The following is a 19,026-nucleotide window of genomic DNA, read 5'->3' as shown; positions in this document are numbered from 1 at the left end:
GTAACAAGTTACAAGGATTATCAGCTTATAATAAATACGCTCACCCCCTACAGCATTTGAACAGCCCCTCCACTTTGTAGAGATGCTAACGAGCACACGTACAAATAAATGAGGAAACTAATAGCAATTACACGGAACACCAAACTGCAAAATGGGCACTGCAGGAGGTACTTTCTGGGCACACGTATCACCTTCATTATATTGTACTTTTAAATTACTTACAGCCTAAGAGAGGGTTTGGAAGTCATATTGGTTTACCTTGTGCTGACTTTTGGAATGATTTGTATCCTTCAGTCCACGCACAGTCAGTAGACCACTGGTGAAACTCAAACTAAGGAAAGCTATTGATACCAGCTAACAGGAATACACCTGGGAAAAACGACCTACTGCACACTCTGGTCTTGACACTGAAGCATACATGAAACCATGCTCACCGAAGACTACTCTGTTTGCAAGAGAAGGCTCAGATCTCTCTTGACCTATCAGCCCACAGTCAACTGCAATGTTTATCCACACATAGTCATCTTCAAAGGAGAGGAGCAACAGTGTCACCATCCATTCACAGAGCTGTGTCACTTTTTTTTCCTCACCTAAGCTTTTGGTGCCTGCTCTCCTCACAACCAAAATCCTAACTGAATCTGGAAGCTATGAACATGAATCACCAATGAGAGCATCCAGACACTGAACATCAGCATACAATTCAGCTTCCATTGCTGACAGATTGGAATCTCTTCTTACTCCCACAAGCTGTTCTGCCCAAAGTAATTGGTGGATCCCATCAATCACTTGCACCTCTGCAACTTCTTCTATTGAGAACTCCATTCACATAAGGATGTTTGCTGCAGAGAGCTCAAGGAAAATAAAAGTGGTGCAAAACCTCCAAAAATCTTTTAGTAGGAATCAAGCTGGAGGTGTGCAGAAAGACACCTGTAGTTCTGGACAGTGGAGAATATGGATAAGTCTCTGTCTCTCATTAACTAACAAGGATTGGCAAAGCACTCTAAAAGCATAAAGCACTGGAAAAAGGACTTAGAAACAATTGCAGGCTTCAGCAAATGCTAGAAATCCTGGGAGCAGAAGAAAGGAGAAAACTCCTTACAATAGCAAGTGAAGTGATGGATTATTTATCCTCATGCTAGCTATCTAATGAACACATTAAGCAAAATAAAAACAGGTGGTACAACAGAAGCCATGCTGAAACTCCTTGAATGCTCCTACTTTCCCAGGGCAAAGCACTGGTTAGGGTAACCTGAAAATTGGTGTTAATGTCAGAGCTATGCACAAGCAAGGTGCAAGTGGTAAGGAAGATCAGCTCTGTAGTTATTTCTTGACCCTCCAAGTGAGCTTCAGCTGGAACAAGAGCTGCTGGCTCACAGCACATCTGCACTGTGGAACTGTAGGACCGTACACTACTTAGCTTAAAACAAGCTTGGCTTCATTAGTGTGGGAGTCATTTCCAAGTTGGGCATCTTCTCATAGCACAGAGCTTCAGCAGCAGTGCTGACTTAAAGTACTTCCACCCACTTCTGTCCTCCATGCTCATTCTCAAGTCCCATCAGTACGACTATTTGCAGCGCTGTTTCAATCAGAATGGTAGTGGATGAGTTTTGTCCTAAATAAGCAGAGCCTCTTGTACACCTTGATGCTCTCCACCTACAGGATTAACAGACCCAAAGGCAAAATAGCAGAGGTCTCTTGCCTTCTGCTACTTATTTACGTATCAGAACCACAGGCCTTCTGGCACCACCACAAAGAGTTACAAGCACAACAGATTAAGCCCACTGTAAACTTGAGTTAACAAATTAAATATAATGCTGCTTTCTTCATTCAGGAAAGAGACTTTGAAAAGGTCCATAATGCCTGAAAATGCAGTTTTTCTTTGGCAAAGAGTCACTGCCTTGTGAATTCAGCATTCAAACAAGCTCCCTGGTGAAGTAAGCATAGGCTGCCTTTTAATACAAACATAAAACTCACATTTAACTTATTAGCTGGGGGAGGAATGCAGATGAGGGCTGGATGAATCCAATGAGTCATCGTTTCTGTAAGATAAAAAGCAAGCTTGTCGCAAAAGATCAGTTCATTTGCTTTCATTGTGTACTGCAGATAGAAGCGCATAAATAATAAAAAGATTAATAAAAACACTTCCACCAATTGTTCTAGACAAATGAAAAAGGATTTGGATTATAAAAGAATGTTCTTTAAATACAGAAAAATAAACCATTTCCAATGGTACAGTGCTTTGTGAAAGGCTGAAGAGGGAGACAAACGCAGATTAGTCACGCCTGAATGCAGATCCCCAAACCAAGCGCTTAGAACTAAGACAAAGACATGCACATACCCAAAGGCATACATGAAAAAATAAGGCTATACACTAATTTAATTTTTGGATCTTTTACTCGGTTCCTTTTTTTCCCCAGCCTCACACCAACCCTTCTCCCAGGTACCACCGTATGCATACTCTGCATCATGACCACAGAACTCATTCCTAGAAAAACTCTGTGGGCAAATGAAGAGATGAAAAGCAAAGCAGGACAAAAACCACAGCATTCTACTATTCAAAGAATAATGGAAATAAGCAAGACTCAGCATCACCTTCCAGGAGCATGCAAACTTCACCCAGTTTACTGTTGGGAGCTGGGAGAAAAAGTACCAGACAGAAAAAGTGTGCAAGACAGAAGCCCAGCAAAGCCTAAAGCAAGCTGAAAAAGGAAAGGTAAAAACCCAGAGACAGATGTCACGGAATACTCAGATCCCATAAAGAAGGAAAGCGTGCACTACAGCCACCTGCACAGACTGTGTAGAAAACATCAGGCTGCACAAAAATCAGATGATAACATTCCTGTGTTCACTGATTTGAGATCTGACCAGAAAAATCCCTACAATCGCTAGCAGTAACAATTCTGAAGACACACAGGCTGGAAAGCCCTCTTCTCCACAAAGCTCCATGCAACCTTAGCTAAGGATCACAGCAGATGTTGTGGATAGAAAATACCCTCCAAGTGCTTGAGGTGGCAGCAAATAGCCAGGGCAGGTCAAGAGACAGAAGAGCTAAAAAACGTGTGAGGAACTTTCTGCTGCTTGCAGCATAATGGCTGGCAAATCGATGCTGACTAAATACAAAGGAACTGGCTTAGTGTGTAACAGACCAGTCAGTTATTATTGTGATGAGTGGAGCTATTATAATTTTATTTCAATCATAAAAACCTAGTAAAGATCCAGTTTGCTGTTAGTAAAACCAGGAGCTGTGAAACAGCTGCTACTTAAGATTACTTCTAACAACATTTTTGGAACCATTAAATAGGAAAGCAAGCAGTACACACAGAGCACAACATTTGATAGCCACATAGCAAGCCCTGTGCACGCTGCAGAACCTGCCATCTCAGCTACAGCCATTCCACATTTAAACACAGCTGCACACAGCACTCAACAGACATCAAAATGGTTGGAACACTCAAATCATCAGAAGCACCTTTGGCTTGGATTTTGGGGTGAGAATAAACTTTATACGGAGAGAAAAAAAAACCAACACTGTATTGAGGGATAGAACAAAAACTTCTGAAGGAAAGCACGCAAACTGAGAAAGCACATCTTGAGAATGAAGAGCAGCAGTTATTAAACAGCTCCCCAGGGATGCCTGCAACATGCATCCACACCCATCAAGGTTTTTCTTCCTTAACTTTCACTGCTGTTACCCTCATTCATAAATCACCCTTCAATTAAAAACAGTTTTAATTAATAGCATGCATCAGGCATCTCAGCCACGGGGCTGCACTAAAACTATTATACAGTGTCACATGCCAACCCTAAGCACCGCCAGCTTTTTTTTCCAGGCCTACAAGGAGTGTGTGCTATTTTAGATTCACAGAAGACAGCATTCAGCTGATCACCCCAAGAAACACTGGGCATCCACAGGTTCTCACTGACAGAAAGGACGTGCCAGCTAGAAGCCTGCAGGACAAAGACAGTGACTGAAACACGAGAGCAAACCCACACCAAAAAAGCTCAGCCCTGGACATTCACCAGTCAGTCAACAAGTGAGCTACTTGACTTTCCAGGCTCTTTTCCCAAGCTATTATCCACCACAAGGCTTCATAGTCAATATTCCTGTCTTCCAGAAACAGGAACACCACTGGCTCTGCCCCTTGTTTTCAGAATACAAACTGGGAGACTAGCACCCCAAAAAGCTGCTTTCTAGTGAAATTCCCATTTTCCTTCCCCATATTTCTCCATGCCATCTTAGAAGGCACTGAAGTCCCAATAGTTTACCTCAGTATTCTGTCTTAACCTATAACTTGTAAGCAGTATTACACAGCACTATAATTCATCCCTCCTAACAAAGAAATTCAAGGTGCACCCCACCGTCTCAGAAATTCACACTCTAGCATACACCTTCAAATATGAAAATCACTGTGGGGTCCAAGCTAAGTAGCATTTCCATGCATCCTTTCAAGAACAACTGAGCCTCCCCTTTGCAGGGAAGCATCAAGCACTGTTTCCTGTGAACTTTAAACAAGCAGTTTTTGTCTCCCTGAGAGTAAGAGTTGATCAGCTCTAACAGTACAGTAGAAGCAGTTGGCCTGTGTTTTAAGAAATATTTACACTCCGAGGGCTTGACCCAACCCTCAGAGATGAGTCAGAGCTAGTAACAATGCTCCTTGTGTAACAGAAAGCTGAATAAACGTGCCCCACATCTGCACAAAAGGAGATGCAAAGCTGTCAACCTACGAATAACTTCAATTGAAAGTTAAAACCAGAACTGGCTTTGTATTTCTATGATTTACATTCAATACTTCAGATCAATGATTCTGCATAATCCCCTAGAGAACAACAGGATAAACACTTCTGAACAAGAACATATGGTGCCCAAGTCCCCACACAGCAAGCTGTGCCAGCACATCCAGCCCTCACCCTACCCCAAGCCACTTGGCTTTCACAGGACCTTTCCTTCCCTTGCTCTATGAGCAACAACCTACCTCAATTTCCATCACACCCACATTATAATCCTTCACAATAATATATATATAGCTTAGTTCTTCTCTATTTTAGAGTTCCTGTCCTTTACTAACCTGAATCATTACCAACAACACCCCTGTCTGTAGGCTTTGAGTACACCCCATCCAATAGTGTGGGCCATTAAAAGCCTAAGCATACTTTATTAAACTATAATAATTCTGTAGCTTTATAAATTGCAGTAACAAATATTTTTCCACTAATCACTAGGTAAGAATATAATTTTCCAGCAAGCATAACTCCCCCTACCACAGGAATCCAATAGAAAAGCCTACCATCTAGTTTGTCACATTGCTAATGCAGTTGACAAGACCGCATCACAGAATCACAGAATGACCCGGGTTGGAAGGGACCTCAAAGATCATGTAGTTCCAACCCCCCTGCCTGGCAGGGCCACCAAACTTCCATGTTTACTAGATCAGGTTGTCCAGAGCCCCATCCAACCTGGCCTTGAACACCTCCAGGGACGGGGCATCCACAACCTCCCTGGGCAGCCTGTTCCAGGACCTCATCACTCTCCTAGAAGAGAACTTCCCCCTAACATCCAACCTAAATCTTCCCTCTATCAACTTAAAACCATTCCCCCTTGTTCTGCTATTACCGGCCCTTTCAAAGTTTATTCCCCTCCTGATTATAGGTTCCCTTCAGGTACTGAAAGGCTGCAATGAAGTCACCCCGCAGCCTTCTTTTCTCCAGGCTGAACAAGCCCAGCTCCCTCAGCCTGTCTTCATAGGGGAGGAGCTCCAGCCCCCTGATCATCTTTGTGGCCTTCCTCTGGACCCTTTCTAACAGCTCTATGTCTTTCTTGTACTGAGGGCTCTATACCTGGATACGGTACTCCAGATGGGGCCTCACAAGAGCAGAGAGGGACAATCACCTCCCTGGCCACCCCTCTCCTGATGGAGCCCAGGATACCATTTGCTTTCCGAGCTGCAGGAGCGCACTGCTGGCTCATGTTAAGTTTCTCATCCATCAGGATCCCCAGGTCTTTCTCTGCTGAGCTGCTCTCAAGGACAACTCCTCCCAGTCTGTACAGATGCCTGGGGTTCTACTGGCCCAAGCACAAAACCTTGCACTTTGCTGTGTTGAACCTCATTAGGTTAACCCGGGCCCACCTTTCAAGTCTGTCAAGGACCCTCTGAATGTCATCCCTTCCTTCCTCCGTGTCAACAGCATCTTTAAATCTGTATCAGTTTGATAGTGTCCAAAGAACACACACAGAAGTGTGTGTTAGTCTGACAAGCAATTCCTGTTAACAATATGATCATCAGCACCACCACCTTCTTAGCCAGCTGTTCATGGATGAATTAAATCAGGCATCATTAACCATAAGCCAAAGTTAGCCACCGGCACACTGGATAGGCTGGATATCTACCTGTGTTCTGCAGACACACACAAAAAATGGGAAATGATAAAGATGTAAAGAAAATTAAACTAATTTTGAGAAGCGTCTGGTATTCCAGTCCTCAATCCCACACCACCTCCCTCCGCTGTTCTCACTATTTATCATCCTAGGGAACATTTCACTAAATTTCTGGTACAATCTCAGTTTCAAAACATTCACTTCCAATCACTCGTTTTACCTCAACTAACTAACAGCAAACCTACACAAACACATGATGGACCACTGCTAAAATAAGGCTCAAGTATTGAAAGGCTCGCAGAGGCCACATCTCCCAATTCTGTCTTTTTAACAGCAGTCGTTTCAATCCATTCTCAGGAATATAATGAACAAACTTACAGTATCACTTTAAAAGTACCGCATCGTTCCAAATATCACATTGTCCTTTTATAGAAAATAAAAGCAATGCAACAAAATACGGGAACTGATCACAGCTGTGGAATACCAATATTTAAACAGCAGAACAATCACAATGATCATGACACAATAAAAATGTGACTCACCAGTTAAGATAGCCTAGGCACCAACGAGGACATGAGGAAATATAAAGCACTTAATAAAAAAAGCCACAAACAAGCTCTTGAAGTATAATAAATCTTGGCATTTTTAAGGCACAACGCGACTCCCAGCAGAGTATCTATTCCATGCACATTGTAGGTAATATGACTGTAGTTTCTCTTCTTTGAGCTTCCAAGTCATGGTGTAATTCCATCACTTGGCTGTTCACATTGCAGCACTTACCTTAGTGGTTGTTTCAGCTTCCAACCATAGGCAGGTAAAAGCCAGGGGTATTTGACTGTTACTGTCCAGAAATTCACAAATTCTCCCTTTTCTCAGGGAGAACATCTCTGATCAAAACATTATCTTCAAAGAGAAAAGATCTTCCTACATCCAGCTGCTGAGACATTATGATTTCTATACATAAATCAAGCTTCTTAGATTTTCGTTGGTTCCTTACTACTCCTAGGAAATTAATCTAGCATCTAAGAATTCAGGTGTGTGAAGTAAAACAGAGCACTAGACCCAGGCAGTAAAGCACAACAACCATTTTCACATCCATACACCATTGTAAATTACCACAGCTACCGAATAATGCCACAGCTGATGTACTTGTAAGCTGCAGGATTCATGAGCATTATGAAAGATGTTATTCCAAATGTTCAGCACACGCGTTTATTTAGTGCATCATGTATTGCAGAGCAGTTTCTTATTAAAGTAAATTACTTGTTCTACAATGTGCATATTCCACACACTGGAGAACAGGGACCCAATATGCCATAATACAAACTACATTTGTATTTCAGTGCTATGAGACGTTCACTTTTCTCATCCATCACCAGTTGTTCTCCACTTTGCTGGCAGCAATCTAACATTCCAGAAATACAAAGTAAAAGTGATTTGTATTAACCTCATGCTCCTGTGCAGGTTTCATTGCTAATGCTTAGCTACACCCTAGCACACAGTGTGTATGTTTGCACACACAGACACACACACACACAGGCTGAAGAGAGGAATGAGTTCTGGGATTCTACTTCTTCTTCCTCTCACTACTGGGTACGGACACCTGATTTTTGTTTCATTTATGGGTACATTTTACAGAAGACAAATGTAGCAACAAAATAATTCCAAGTCCTATATTAAGCAAAACACTTCAAAAAAATACTCAACTAATACAACAAACTGAAAGCTCAATTTAACAGAAAGACCTGAAGTACAATAACTTAAAAGCAAACAGCTTTAGAAAAAGTTCTGTGCATTGCTGGAACCGAGGGGAGAAGTTTTCTCCACAGACTAAAGAGATTGCTAACATCAGTCCAACAGAGAAATGAAATTTAGGCTGTTATTCTACAACACAAAAGCGTCACCACTGTTGTACTACAGAAAGTGTCCAGACACAACTGAGGAAGAAAAAGAGCTCAACATATTGTATCATTTCACAGTGTACAACTTCATACACATGAAGAGAAGCAAAGTTTCCATAATGTGATCGTTCTTGTGTTCTGCTTCATAAAGGACAACAGTTGCAGACGGCTACAGCTTGTTTTCTCCCTTATACCTCACTTGTTCCTCCACTGCTCATTAGCGCGGCTTATAGCTGTCACTGCTGTAGTTCACCACAGGCAATGCAGTTGCATCCTTCAGCAATTATCAAGTATATACACAGAAGTAAGCACATAAAAAAAAGTGTGCCACATTTCTTTTGCTTCATCGAGATTTAACCGTAGAAGAACAGAAAGGTAAGCGCTGCACTAATAAGACAAACGCTCTCAAAACAAGAGAAAAGGAAATTAGAGATTAAATTTTATAGTGTAACAAAAATCACAATTGAAGATGAGGAAAGGTGGGTATTCCACATTAAGAAGACACCCCATGATTTTCTAAGTAATAAGTCTCAAATCACTCAACCTCTTCAAGGAGTAATTCCAACCTCATAGCAGACCAAGCTTGTCTAGTGCTTTGGATTCAAAGTCTAACTGCAGGGTAAGGTCACTAAACGCATTTACCTCGTGTTACTCTTTAAACAACCTACTGATTCCACACAAGTAACTGAACTGAGAGGTCCTGAAAAAATGAATTACTGAAGCCAGAAAGCAACATTTGTTTTTGATAGGAAGGTCAGAATACTTCAGAAGGTGCTCCTTAATGAGACTTTCAGAGCTCATCTGCAGCTTTTTCTGACAGCTTCCAGTTGCTACAGGTACAAAGCTTCTGCCTAGCACATCACTGTAAAGAGCTGCCTGTTTGGGCCAATGCCTTTATTCCACTTCGTCCAACAAAGTAAACTATACTTGTAGTAACCTGATGAATTAGCATAAGTGAATGCACACCTGGACTAATCACAGAAATCTCATCATAAAGTATATTCCCTTTTAAATAGCAACTTAGTTAAATTAAGAACATAATGCTTGCTTCAGGCCAATGTTATTTTCAGAGCAGGCGGGAAGAAATACTAAGAATTGCAAAATCAGCTATGTGAGCTGTTGGTTTTTTTAAGTATTTCATTCTGATCTCATGTGAATATCTCCTCAGCTCAACCTAGTAGAAGCTGATTACACCCACATACAACTTCCATCAGCACTACAGAAAATACTGCTACACATCCAAGACAAGCACGGGCCTTATAACTGAAGAGGGCTGAGATATCAGCCTGATCTTTGCATACATCTATTACACATTTTGAAGAACGCTTTTCATTTGCAGAAATGATATTTACAGTCTGTAGGTATCAGATGATGATGGCTTTCATTTTAGTCCTGTTTGCCTTCCCGCCACTGTCGAGTGCCTTCACTCCATGCTACATACACAAACATAGCAAGTACCACATGAACAGTGACTACAGCAACTATGGCAGCATAAAAATAGCTGTCTCTGTTGGACATTCCTAAGGTACCTGAGAAAATAAAAGAAGGAAAAAAGCATTAGTTATGAGTGCTGAAACAGAAGATCGCTTTTCTTTTCCCCCTCAAAAGACCAAAGTTCAACGTACTGCTATATCTCAAGATGGAGACCAAAAAGATACACGGAAAGAATGTACTACAATAATTAAAGACCTTGAAAACATTTCTGGAATAAAGCAAGCCTGCAAAATATTTAAGATTAAACACTCTGCTTTTTAAGTTCACAATCCAGAGTTCTACAACATCCACATTTTCTTTTTTATCCTCCAGCATCAAATAAGTCTCAAAATCCATTTTTTTTTCCAAAGCATAAACCTTTGCAGGGCAGGAAAATAGAGGGAGAAAACAATTACACTGTTTATTCACCACTGTAAAAAAAACAAAAACAAACAAACAAAAAAAAAAACAGTGGAAAAATAATTACATTTATAGAACTTCTACCTTCTTAAATTAGATTGTAAAACTCCTCATCACTTAAGATGGTATTTCTCATAAGAAATAAGCCTTCAAAAACCAGAAGACGAAACATCATTTCTCTTAATAAAGAAATAACCAAAAAGACAAGTGCGCACACACCAGTAAGGCACCCTTCCAAACAAGCCCAATCTTCTCCATGCTGACATTTACCATTAACTTACACAGCAAAGTTAAGGCTCCATTTAAAACATCTTAGATAAAAAGAACTACAATTCGATATACTACAAGTAAACTTGAAAGTAACTTAGCAAGCTTCTCAGCCTTGAGAACTACATATAGCAGAGAGCAAAAAAGGAGAAGCATCCTGGAAGACCTTCCAAATTAGTTACAAATTGCTCTTAAAAGCAGCTGACTTTAACAGCCGATGTTTATAAATGCAAGTATGATTTAAAATGCAGACAAAAAATATCGTTAAATAACATTACCCTGTTGTGAACACACATTTAATTGGCAACAGCTGCAAAAAGCCCATCCCTGATAATCTTGATAGAGCTCTGAGAAGTGTGGTGTTAAGATACTCTTTAGGTAAAGGGAATACTGCACCTGTACGCAATATAAACCACTGTATAACAATAGTGAATGTTAAATTGCAGATCATAATGCAGGGAAAGACGCACAGAATATGCATACAAGTTAAACATAACAGAGCTTTCAGTTTGTATAAATTAATTAACACTCAGAAGAGGAAAGTTTTCCTGTCTTTATAATAGTAATGCTAACTGATAGAGACGGAATTACCTTCAAATATATAAGCCTTTGATGAAAAATACAGCCCAACAGGTAACGTGATCATCAGAGCTGTGAAGAACAGAAGTGTTCTTAAAGTTGATGTTAATGAACCCTCATTTCTGAAATAAATAAGAAAAGTTACAGATAGAAGGGAGTCACAACATGCATGCCTGACACAAGGCAAGAACTTGTCTTGACCAGAAGTAATCCGATTACTTTTCAAGAACTGAGGGCACTGAAATGACAAAGACCGAGTATGAAGTGACAAAGACCGAGTACACATTTGTGAACTGCAACAGAAAACCGCAGTACTCAAAAAGATGCAGGAATGGCTGTTAAAGTTCACTAGCAAGATGAGCAACAGTACTAGATTTTTCTATTATTGTTTTGCTAGTTTTAACAACATAGGAGTGTTATTTTCATACTATTAAATATCTAGTACTAGATATCCGTGTATATGACATACATGACAATATTTCACATCAAAACTTGCCAAGTTCCCCATTTTCTTTGGAAGAAATAACTATAAATTCAGCTAAGTGCCATGGGCTAGAGCACAGAGGGAAGTACATGGAATGACTTAACTGCCTGAAGCTGGAAATAAAGCTCCTTTAATAGGTATTGTCCCTCTGATTAAAATAACTTCTCTGTTTCCACTAAAAACCTTGGAGTAATCGTAGCATGAATTAGAAAATGGAGCTAGTACATCAGAGCATGAATAGCTGGCTTTTATTTTGTTCTTTGTTTGTTTTTTTGCCTTCTCAGACCTAAGCTTAAATGACCTTGAACAGAAGAATGAGGACGGACCATGTAGTTGGGAAGGTCTCCCTGGACTTTGCCTGCTAGAACAGGTTTTGTATTCACAAAACAACACACAGAGCTTGTTTCTCTCTGTGTGTACTTCTACCACTTTTTAATTGCTCTGCTTCACTGACTTGATTATTTTATGCGGTAGTGAACATGTAAGCCAAGCAATACCTTCTGGCTTCCAAAGATCACCATAAACAATGACACGTGTCCTTCAGACTCTGAAGCACAAATACGTACCCGAAGCCAATTCAAGTCAGGGACACACAATTCTTACAACCCACGGACATTTGTGAAGGCTCCAGACATCTGGGACAAATGTAGTGCTTGAAATAACGTTTTATCCTCGATGTTTCTTATGAAAAGTGGGAATAAAATAAAATCAAGCAAACCCTCATTCTCTGAGGGTCATAAAAGGGCAGCGATGTGTAGCCACACAGCTTTTGCACTAAAGCCAGCAGCACTTGTGTTGATTAGGCCACGTTAAACGGACATACATTCAAGCAGCTTGTCAAGTAGCTTAAAGAAGAGATGCTCAGAATCTGTTCCTTTACTACAACTGGCCCTAAGTTTTTTCCGGGTGAAAAGAACAAGCAAACTGAAACTTCCCCGTGCCTTTCCAATGGAAAAGGGGAACCTACTCTCTATTTAGGCTCCCTATGTAGCCCCTAACGGTGGATGCATGACAGTACGACCTGCAGCTTACTCCCCAACTTCAGCCCGCGGCACCGACAACCACATTTCTCGCAGCGCCACACGCTCGTTGCTCCCTATGGACGCCAAGCAAACCCTGCAGACCTGCCAGGGACTCAGGCCGGCCGGGGACTCGCAGCACGGCCCGCTAAGCCTCCCACACCCCGCTCCCGGAGTCGGCCGCCCCAACCCGGGGAACGTCTCCCTCCCGGTTCATGCTGCCAGCTCCCGGCCCCCACCGCTCCTCCAGGGTCCCATCCCGTCCCGGGCCTTACTGCCGAATCTCGGGCGCGAAGGCCGCGTTCAGCGCCGCTTTATCGTAGCGCTCCATCAGCAACCCTAAGCACCCCGCGCGGCCAGCGCTTCCGGTCACCTGACCGCACCGCCGCCGCTTCCGGTCAGCTGACCGCTCACAGCCTGACTGCCGGAGACGCGCGTGCGTAGAGCTGGCGCCTCGCGCCGCCGTCTCCCTGGCAACCGCGGGCGCGGCCTGATGGCGGAGAGTCCGGGCTGCCGCTGGGTGCGCTAAGCGGGAAGCGCAGCGTCCTGTGGAGAAGGAGCCGCGTTCTCCTCCAGCTGCCTTCCTCTCCTGGCTCTAAAGTTGCTCAGAGCTTTCTTTGGAAGAGCCTCGTTGCGTCCTTTCGGTGCTCAAATATGAATTCGGCGCCCAAAGGCGGTAAAAAAATACTTTCTGCAGCCAAAGGAGGAACTGCGGGTCATACTCAGAGGGAAATGGCCTCTGGTGCAACCGGGACGTGCTGCAAATGGAGCAGCGGGTCTCAATGCTGCAGCACAGCCAGCCCTTCCTACGATCCCTTGCTCCCTCAGGCTGCTCAGCAGTGTTTGAACAAACCCCAGTGATGTGCAAAGTCCAGTTCAAATGCAGAAGCAGGATGTATTTATAGACTCCATAATGAACCAAAATGATTTGGCAGAAACACCCGTGCACAGTTAAGATGTGTCAGACAACATTTAATCAGGAGATACGTGGTGTTCTGTCCACTTCCGCTTTGATTTTCCTGTTGGCTTCCCTGGAACAGCAGTGACATAAGATAATTTAGCAACAAAACAAGGGAATTTAAAAGTAGAGTGATATCACATAGACTTACAACAGAGATGCTACCAGCCGTGGAAGGGCAGCGAGTAACTCGAGGCCTAACAGCCCAAGTCGTGTATTTTTAATACTGAGTTACCTCATATCTCAGCACACCGATTCACTAGATGAAAAATAGTTTTGCTGAATAAGTTCCTGCATTTTTACCTACTTTTCTTTCACGAGTGCTGAAGGGAAACACAGCGCCGTTCAAAAAGTTTTGCAGCTGTGAAAGAAAACAGCCTTTTGCTTACGTTTTTTCCTTTCAGTTCTTTTAAGAGATCAAGAACTCACAAGGTCCTGCCTGAGCTCTGCAGTTTTCTTATACTGAGTGTTCTGAAATTTCTAGCAGACCATAGATTTTGCATTATAGAGCAAACAAAAATTGTCCTGAAGCAGAGATGGTGCTGCAAGCACAAGGAGTTGCAACTAAAGATTGGTTTATTCTAGCACACGATCCTCCATGACAATCATCAGTGGATGCTTGAAGAGTATAAAACACAAAGCACATATAGAGTGATGTGTTTCCTGCTACATGGACTTGGCAAGGTGCTCTACAGAGAGCACTGCCTGATGGTGAAGGGATTCCCATTTGTCCAGCAAATGGCAAAGCAGCAAGAAAGCCAGCTAGCCCGCTAACTCTGGCCACGTGCTCCCAAGCACATGGAACACTTCCCTTTCTCTCAACCTCATTCATGCTGCAGCCCTTCTCTTTGCTCCCCATGAATCACCTCACAGTCTGACCACAAGACTGAAAGCAACTCAGCAATGCAAACCGTTGCGTGTCTGCAGAACTCAATACATTTGGGCCCACGTGGAGCAGGAAGCTCATTCCAAAATCTGGATGGAGAAGGGAGCCTGTGCAGACTGAGCCCTCTGAACTTGCTGGCATCCAGAAGCTTTGTCTCAGGGAGGGTCCAGAGCAGCTGGGAAGCGCTGCCTGAGCAATACCATCTAGTGGCAGATGGAGAAAGAGAATCCCACATCACGTGCAGAGCTGAAAAAGGGAAGATATTAAAGATAGTTTTAAAAAACAGAACCACCTGCTTGTGAGAATGTATGTGTACATGTAATATTCAAGCATTTTTGTTGTTTTTTCCCTTGATTATTTATCAAACTAGAGGATATAAGTCAGATGATCAGAACAGGAGATGGTATGGGGAAGGAATGATGGTTACAGGAGCCAGAACGGACACAAGCTAGAAGGGCTGATCCTGCAGAAATGCCAAGTAATCTCCAGGATCCAGCTTTTGAAATGACATTTCCTAGCATCAAGCAAGCAATATTGAGTAGAGCCTTCCTTGAGGCTGTTAGCCACTTAATCAGATGTAGCAAATGTTTTTACACAGTTATGGATTAGACCCATGTAGAAGGGCAGGTGTGAGACACAGCTTTATTTCAGGTCATGGTTTGCCATGGTCGGGGGAAAGATACATGATGTTTGTGACTGCATCTGAAGTGCAGAGGGACAATTCCTATGTAGGGAGCTAGCATTTGTAAGGCACGATAACATTTTTATTACAGCATCTGATAGACTTGAGAAAACAAACTGATTATTCTAGGGGCTGTCAGTCTCTTGCTACATAATGAAGGCTTCTGTGCCAGAACAGTGTCCCTTTTTTCCCCAGTAATGCCAGTCAATCTATGTGAAGCTGTTATCTCTTTCTACCAAACCCCTTCATTTTCTTGAAGTTATTATGGTTCCAGCAGTACTGCAAATACTCTGTTTTTGAACTTCTGCACCCCAGGAAGAAAGAGTTGTTTCTTTGTGATACTCCAGTCACAAAGTCCAACTTCTCAAAGGAAAGCACAGATCACATTGCAGACTTGAGCACCAGCTTTGTGGATTTAGAACCAGACTATCACAAATGCCGTGGTTTAACCAAGAAACTGTTTATATGGGCTTTATAGGAGTATAGTTTCTGTTTACAACCCTGTTGCCTGTTCCTAGGATAAGTCAGAGTAAAGAGCTAAGATAGTCTTATAAGCTAATGGAGGTTAGAAGTCTAACAGCCTAATTTCCACCTCCTGCTATAATTGCTGACATTTTTCAGAGACAACATAGAGCTACTGACAGAAATGGCTGCCTTCCACACCCATTGTGAAATACCTGAGGCCCTATACTAAGAGTGGGAAAGGCTCCATTCCCACAGCTGATATAAATCAACCCATACTTACCAATTACAAGTGAAACTGTAGATAATGAACTTGAGTGAAGAGGAAGAAATTCCCTTTGTCTGTTCTGGCAAATGGAATTGGTCTTACGTGTTACAGGAATTAGGCCAGTATGTGACATTTTATAGTGCTGCCTGGGCAATATTGACTATAAAATCAAAGTTGTTGATTTGTCTCACAGGCTTGAGGTGTGCTTTTCCAAAAAGTAGATATGCACACACACACTAATAGGTACACACACAAAAATAGATACACCCAAACTTCCCACTTCTTTTTGGCTTATTGCTACCATTAGAAAATAGAAGGGGTCTTTGTGGAAATGGTGGGTTATAAAGGTGATGTTTCTTTTCTAAAGAATTTAGGAAGAAGAAAAGAAGAGTCAAACAGCCCAATCAAAGTGTCAGGCAGCATTGGAAAGCCCACCGAATTTGAAAAGCCTCCAGGAGTTCACCATGATAATCTCTGAGCTGCAGACAGACAGGTTTGTCCCTTGGGCGGTCTGCTGTGACATTCAGCACCCAAGCTTTGCTGCAGAAGCTGGAAGGGCTGGGTTTGCCACCAGAACCAGGCTTACCTCGGAGCCTGGGGCTGGGTGAAAATCTGTTCACCAACAGTAACTCGATCATGGGGACAAGAAAAAAGTTACATCTAACTAATTTCACAGTAGATTAGATAAAAATTTATGGTATTGTTTAGCTGAGACAGAATACAAGCTGCTTTCCACCTTTGCCAAAAGGGCTTTATCACAAAGAGGAGATTATTTTTCTAGGTGATTCATATGATTCCCAAGAAAAAAAAAAAAAAGAAGAATCTCCAGCCAAAACAGTATAACTGGGACACTAAGCACCCAGAAAAAAAAGCATCAACAACTGGAGACTTTTCTACCTCCAACTTGCAGAGGCATAAAGCAACAACCCAGCCATCTGTGTTTATCCTGTGTTAGTTTATCTTCACTGTCTGATTCTCCGGGAAATTTCCCTGCCCCTGTACCAGAAAGCCAATTATTTGCAAGGCACAGGCAAGAGCCCTCCCTGCCATCACCCCTGTTATTTCCTTGCCAGCTGGCCCTGGAGCAGGTTTAGGCTGCAGCAGCCAGCACTCTGCAGGCACCCAGCATGCACAGCTGAGCAGCATCAGCTCCCAGCAGGTGATGTAGAAAAGGCTGTGTTTTCTTGCAGTGTTTGCAAGCACCACTGGAAGCAAGATGCTGGCTGGAACAAATATATCCAATGCAATTCTTTGTACCAGCAGAGCAAGTTTTAAGGTTGGCACATGCACCACTAGACAGGGCAGGATGAAGTCAGGGCTGGAGTGCACGGGGAGCGGTGGGGAAGAGGGATCTGTCAACGTGAAAAGCAGAGGGTTTTGTGACAAACATTAAATGAAGTCCCCTACTCTACAAATGCAAACAAAAAGGAAAAAGCATCTGTTTCCTGGCCAGTTCTAGAGATGTGTTTTACAGCGCTGGAAGTGTGTGTGGCTTACAGCTTGAATGTCTGCTCATAAAAAGGATGTTATTTTATGCAATGGGAACTGTGAGACTCCATGCCTGTTAGCTCTGCCCATGCTGTGCTGCTGTGGGATGACAGCCCTCTCCCTTCAAAAGACAGCTTCTGTGGTAGGCTTACAGTCACATCTTGCTTACAGGGGAGCACAGAAGCAGCAGGAAGAGTCCAGATCTTCAGTGACTTCTTCAGAAGCGTAAACCATACCCCTTTGGCTTCAAGACTGATGCTGTTAGCATAGAATAAAAGTGAAAACCTCTTATATATTAGGGCTGGATTACGGCCATACCCATATGGCTTTCCTTCTGTCACAGAAGGCATTTCTGCTGTCAGACAATCAGGATGGCCAAACTGTAACATTACAACCTTCTTACCCAGTACATGTGGTCATATGGCTACAGGGCAGCACTGTCAGCATTGTCTTCCCTGCTACCACTGCCAGCTTGGGAACATTCATGGCTCTCCAGCCCTTCAGCCTTTGTCACAGGGCTCAAGTCCTGTAGTTTCATCAAAGAACCATCTGCATTTTACTCTCATCTTGCAGAGGCAGAAACATACAAAGCCTTACTAAGCATGTGGGGCTTCTATCTGTTAAGCCTGTTGGTTATGAAAATAACACAAAGAACCAAAATCACAGCTCAGTGCTGCATTGAGGGCTATTCAGAATGGCTGAGAATGGGAGCATACAGTTGTAATTATACAAACATATAGTTGCAGTTATGCAAAGTGAATGGATAACCAGAAGGTATATAAGAAAAGACTCACCAATGCTGAGGCTCACAGTCCAGATGGATGCTCACCAATGTTGAGGCTTACCTCAAAAACTCCACACAGAACCAATCTCCAGAAAGAGATGCTACCTTAGTGGTGATCAGCCCTTAAATGGGATCTAGGAGCCGTGGAGTCAAACTCCACCCCTTCTGGGAGCTCAGCTGTATTACCTTCACCTGTGCTCCTGCAGCTGACCCATCACTTGCCTCAGATGGTTAATCAGAGGCTCAGGCCATGATCAACATGTTCCCTTACATGGGGTTAAAGTACTTCCAAAGCCCGCTGAGAGACACAAATACAAATTCTCCATTCTGAATGTAATCCAGCTGATAAAATATAGTGTTCATTTTGGTTAGGAAAAGCTCTTAAAGTCCAAAATTCCTTCAAAATGAGTTTTAGAATCCAAAGGTTTTAGACTCCAGCCAGATCCTGGCTGACCTCATAACATCCTTTCATAAACAGCCTGGGAAATCTTTGCTCAAGCACCGTGAGCCATTGGCAGTAGAGAGTAGAGATTCTGAGAAGGTCTTAGTGGAGCAGTTAGACCTCACCATATTTAGCTGCATACTTCTGAGACTCTGAGAGTATTGTCTGACTTCAGGTGAACCACAAGACTTCTGCTAAGCAGAACTGCTGCCTGTAGAAAGATAAGCAGACACAGAGAACTACATATACAAGTACTTCAAACGAGAGAGAAAAAAATAAGAGTGTTCAGGAGTAAATGATCCAGCACAACAACTGGAAACATTATACAAATATACTGCGTGGGAAGATAATGAAAAATGCCATTTCTCTGCTGAAACAGTCTTTAAAAGTGCATGATTTCTGATGAGCTTCGCAGCAATTACACGAAAATTACTTTTCCTTCTCCCTGTTCCTGAAAATCTCTGTATTATTTTCATTGGAACTGATACAGCAAACGGTCCCTGTTCATCCTGTGTCCTGGAAAGCACTGCAAGCTGCACC

At 42.6% G+C, this 19,026-nt stretch overlaps 1 protein-coding gene and 1 long non-coding RNA gene across 2 annotated transcripts; both read right to left on the bottom strand.

Annotated features, from left to right (window-relative positions):
- Positions 1-8,032: 8,032 nt before the first annotated feature.
- VMA21 (vacuolar ATPase assembly factor VMA21) lies at positions 8,033-12,920 on the bottom strand. Its single transcript, XM_072334921.1, has 3 exons — positions 12,792-12,920; positions 11,026-11,135; positions 8,033-9,803 (listed from the first exon to the last, which is right to left on the bottom strand). The coding sequence occupies exons 1-3, from the start codon at positions 12,845-12,847 to the stop codon at positions 9,661-9,663; spliced, it is 309 nt and encodes a 102-aa protein (XP_072191022.1). The 5' UTR covers positions 12,848-12,920; the 3' UTR covers positions 8,033-9,660.
- A 3,226-nt stretch (positions 12,921-16,146) lies between these two features.
- On the bottom strand, positions 16,147-18,197 carry LOC140251848 (uncharacterized). Its single transcript, XR_011903475.1, has 3 exons — positions 18,055-18,197; positions 17,664-17,786; positions 16,147-17,518 (listed from the first exon to the last, which is right to left on the bottom strand). It is a non-coding gene; the product is annotated as an uncharacterized lncRNA (long non-coding RNA).
- Positions 18,198-19,026: the final 829 nt, after the last annotated feature.

Source organism: Excalfactoria chinensis, chromosome 4 (assembly GCF_039878825.1).
Source record: "Excalfactoria chinensis isolate bCotChi1 chromosome 4, bCotChi1.hap2, whole genome shotgun sequence".
Lineage (NCBI taxonomy): Eukaryota > Metazoa > Chordata > Aves > Galliformes > Phasianidae > Excalfactoria > Excalfactoria chinensis.
This window is presented reverse-complemented; position numbering and strand designations above follow the sequence as displayed.

Excerpts from the sequence above, each read along its gene's own strand:
- VMA21 (XM_072334921.1), bottom strand. The coding sequence starts at position 12,847 with ATGGAGCGCTACGATAAAGCGGCGCTGAACGCGGCCTTCGCGCCCGAG. Across the intron at positions 11,136-12,791 it reads TTCGCGCCCGAGATTCGGCA|AAATGAGGGTTCATTAACAT; the intron begins GTAAGGCCCGGG and ends TATTTATTTCAG. Across the intron at positions 9,804-11,025 it reads AAAGGCTTATATATTTGAAG|GTACCTTAGGAATGTCCAAC; the intron begins GTAATTCCGTCT and ends TTATTTTCTCAG.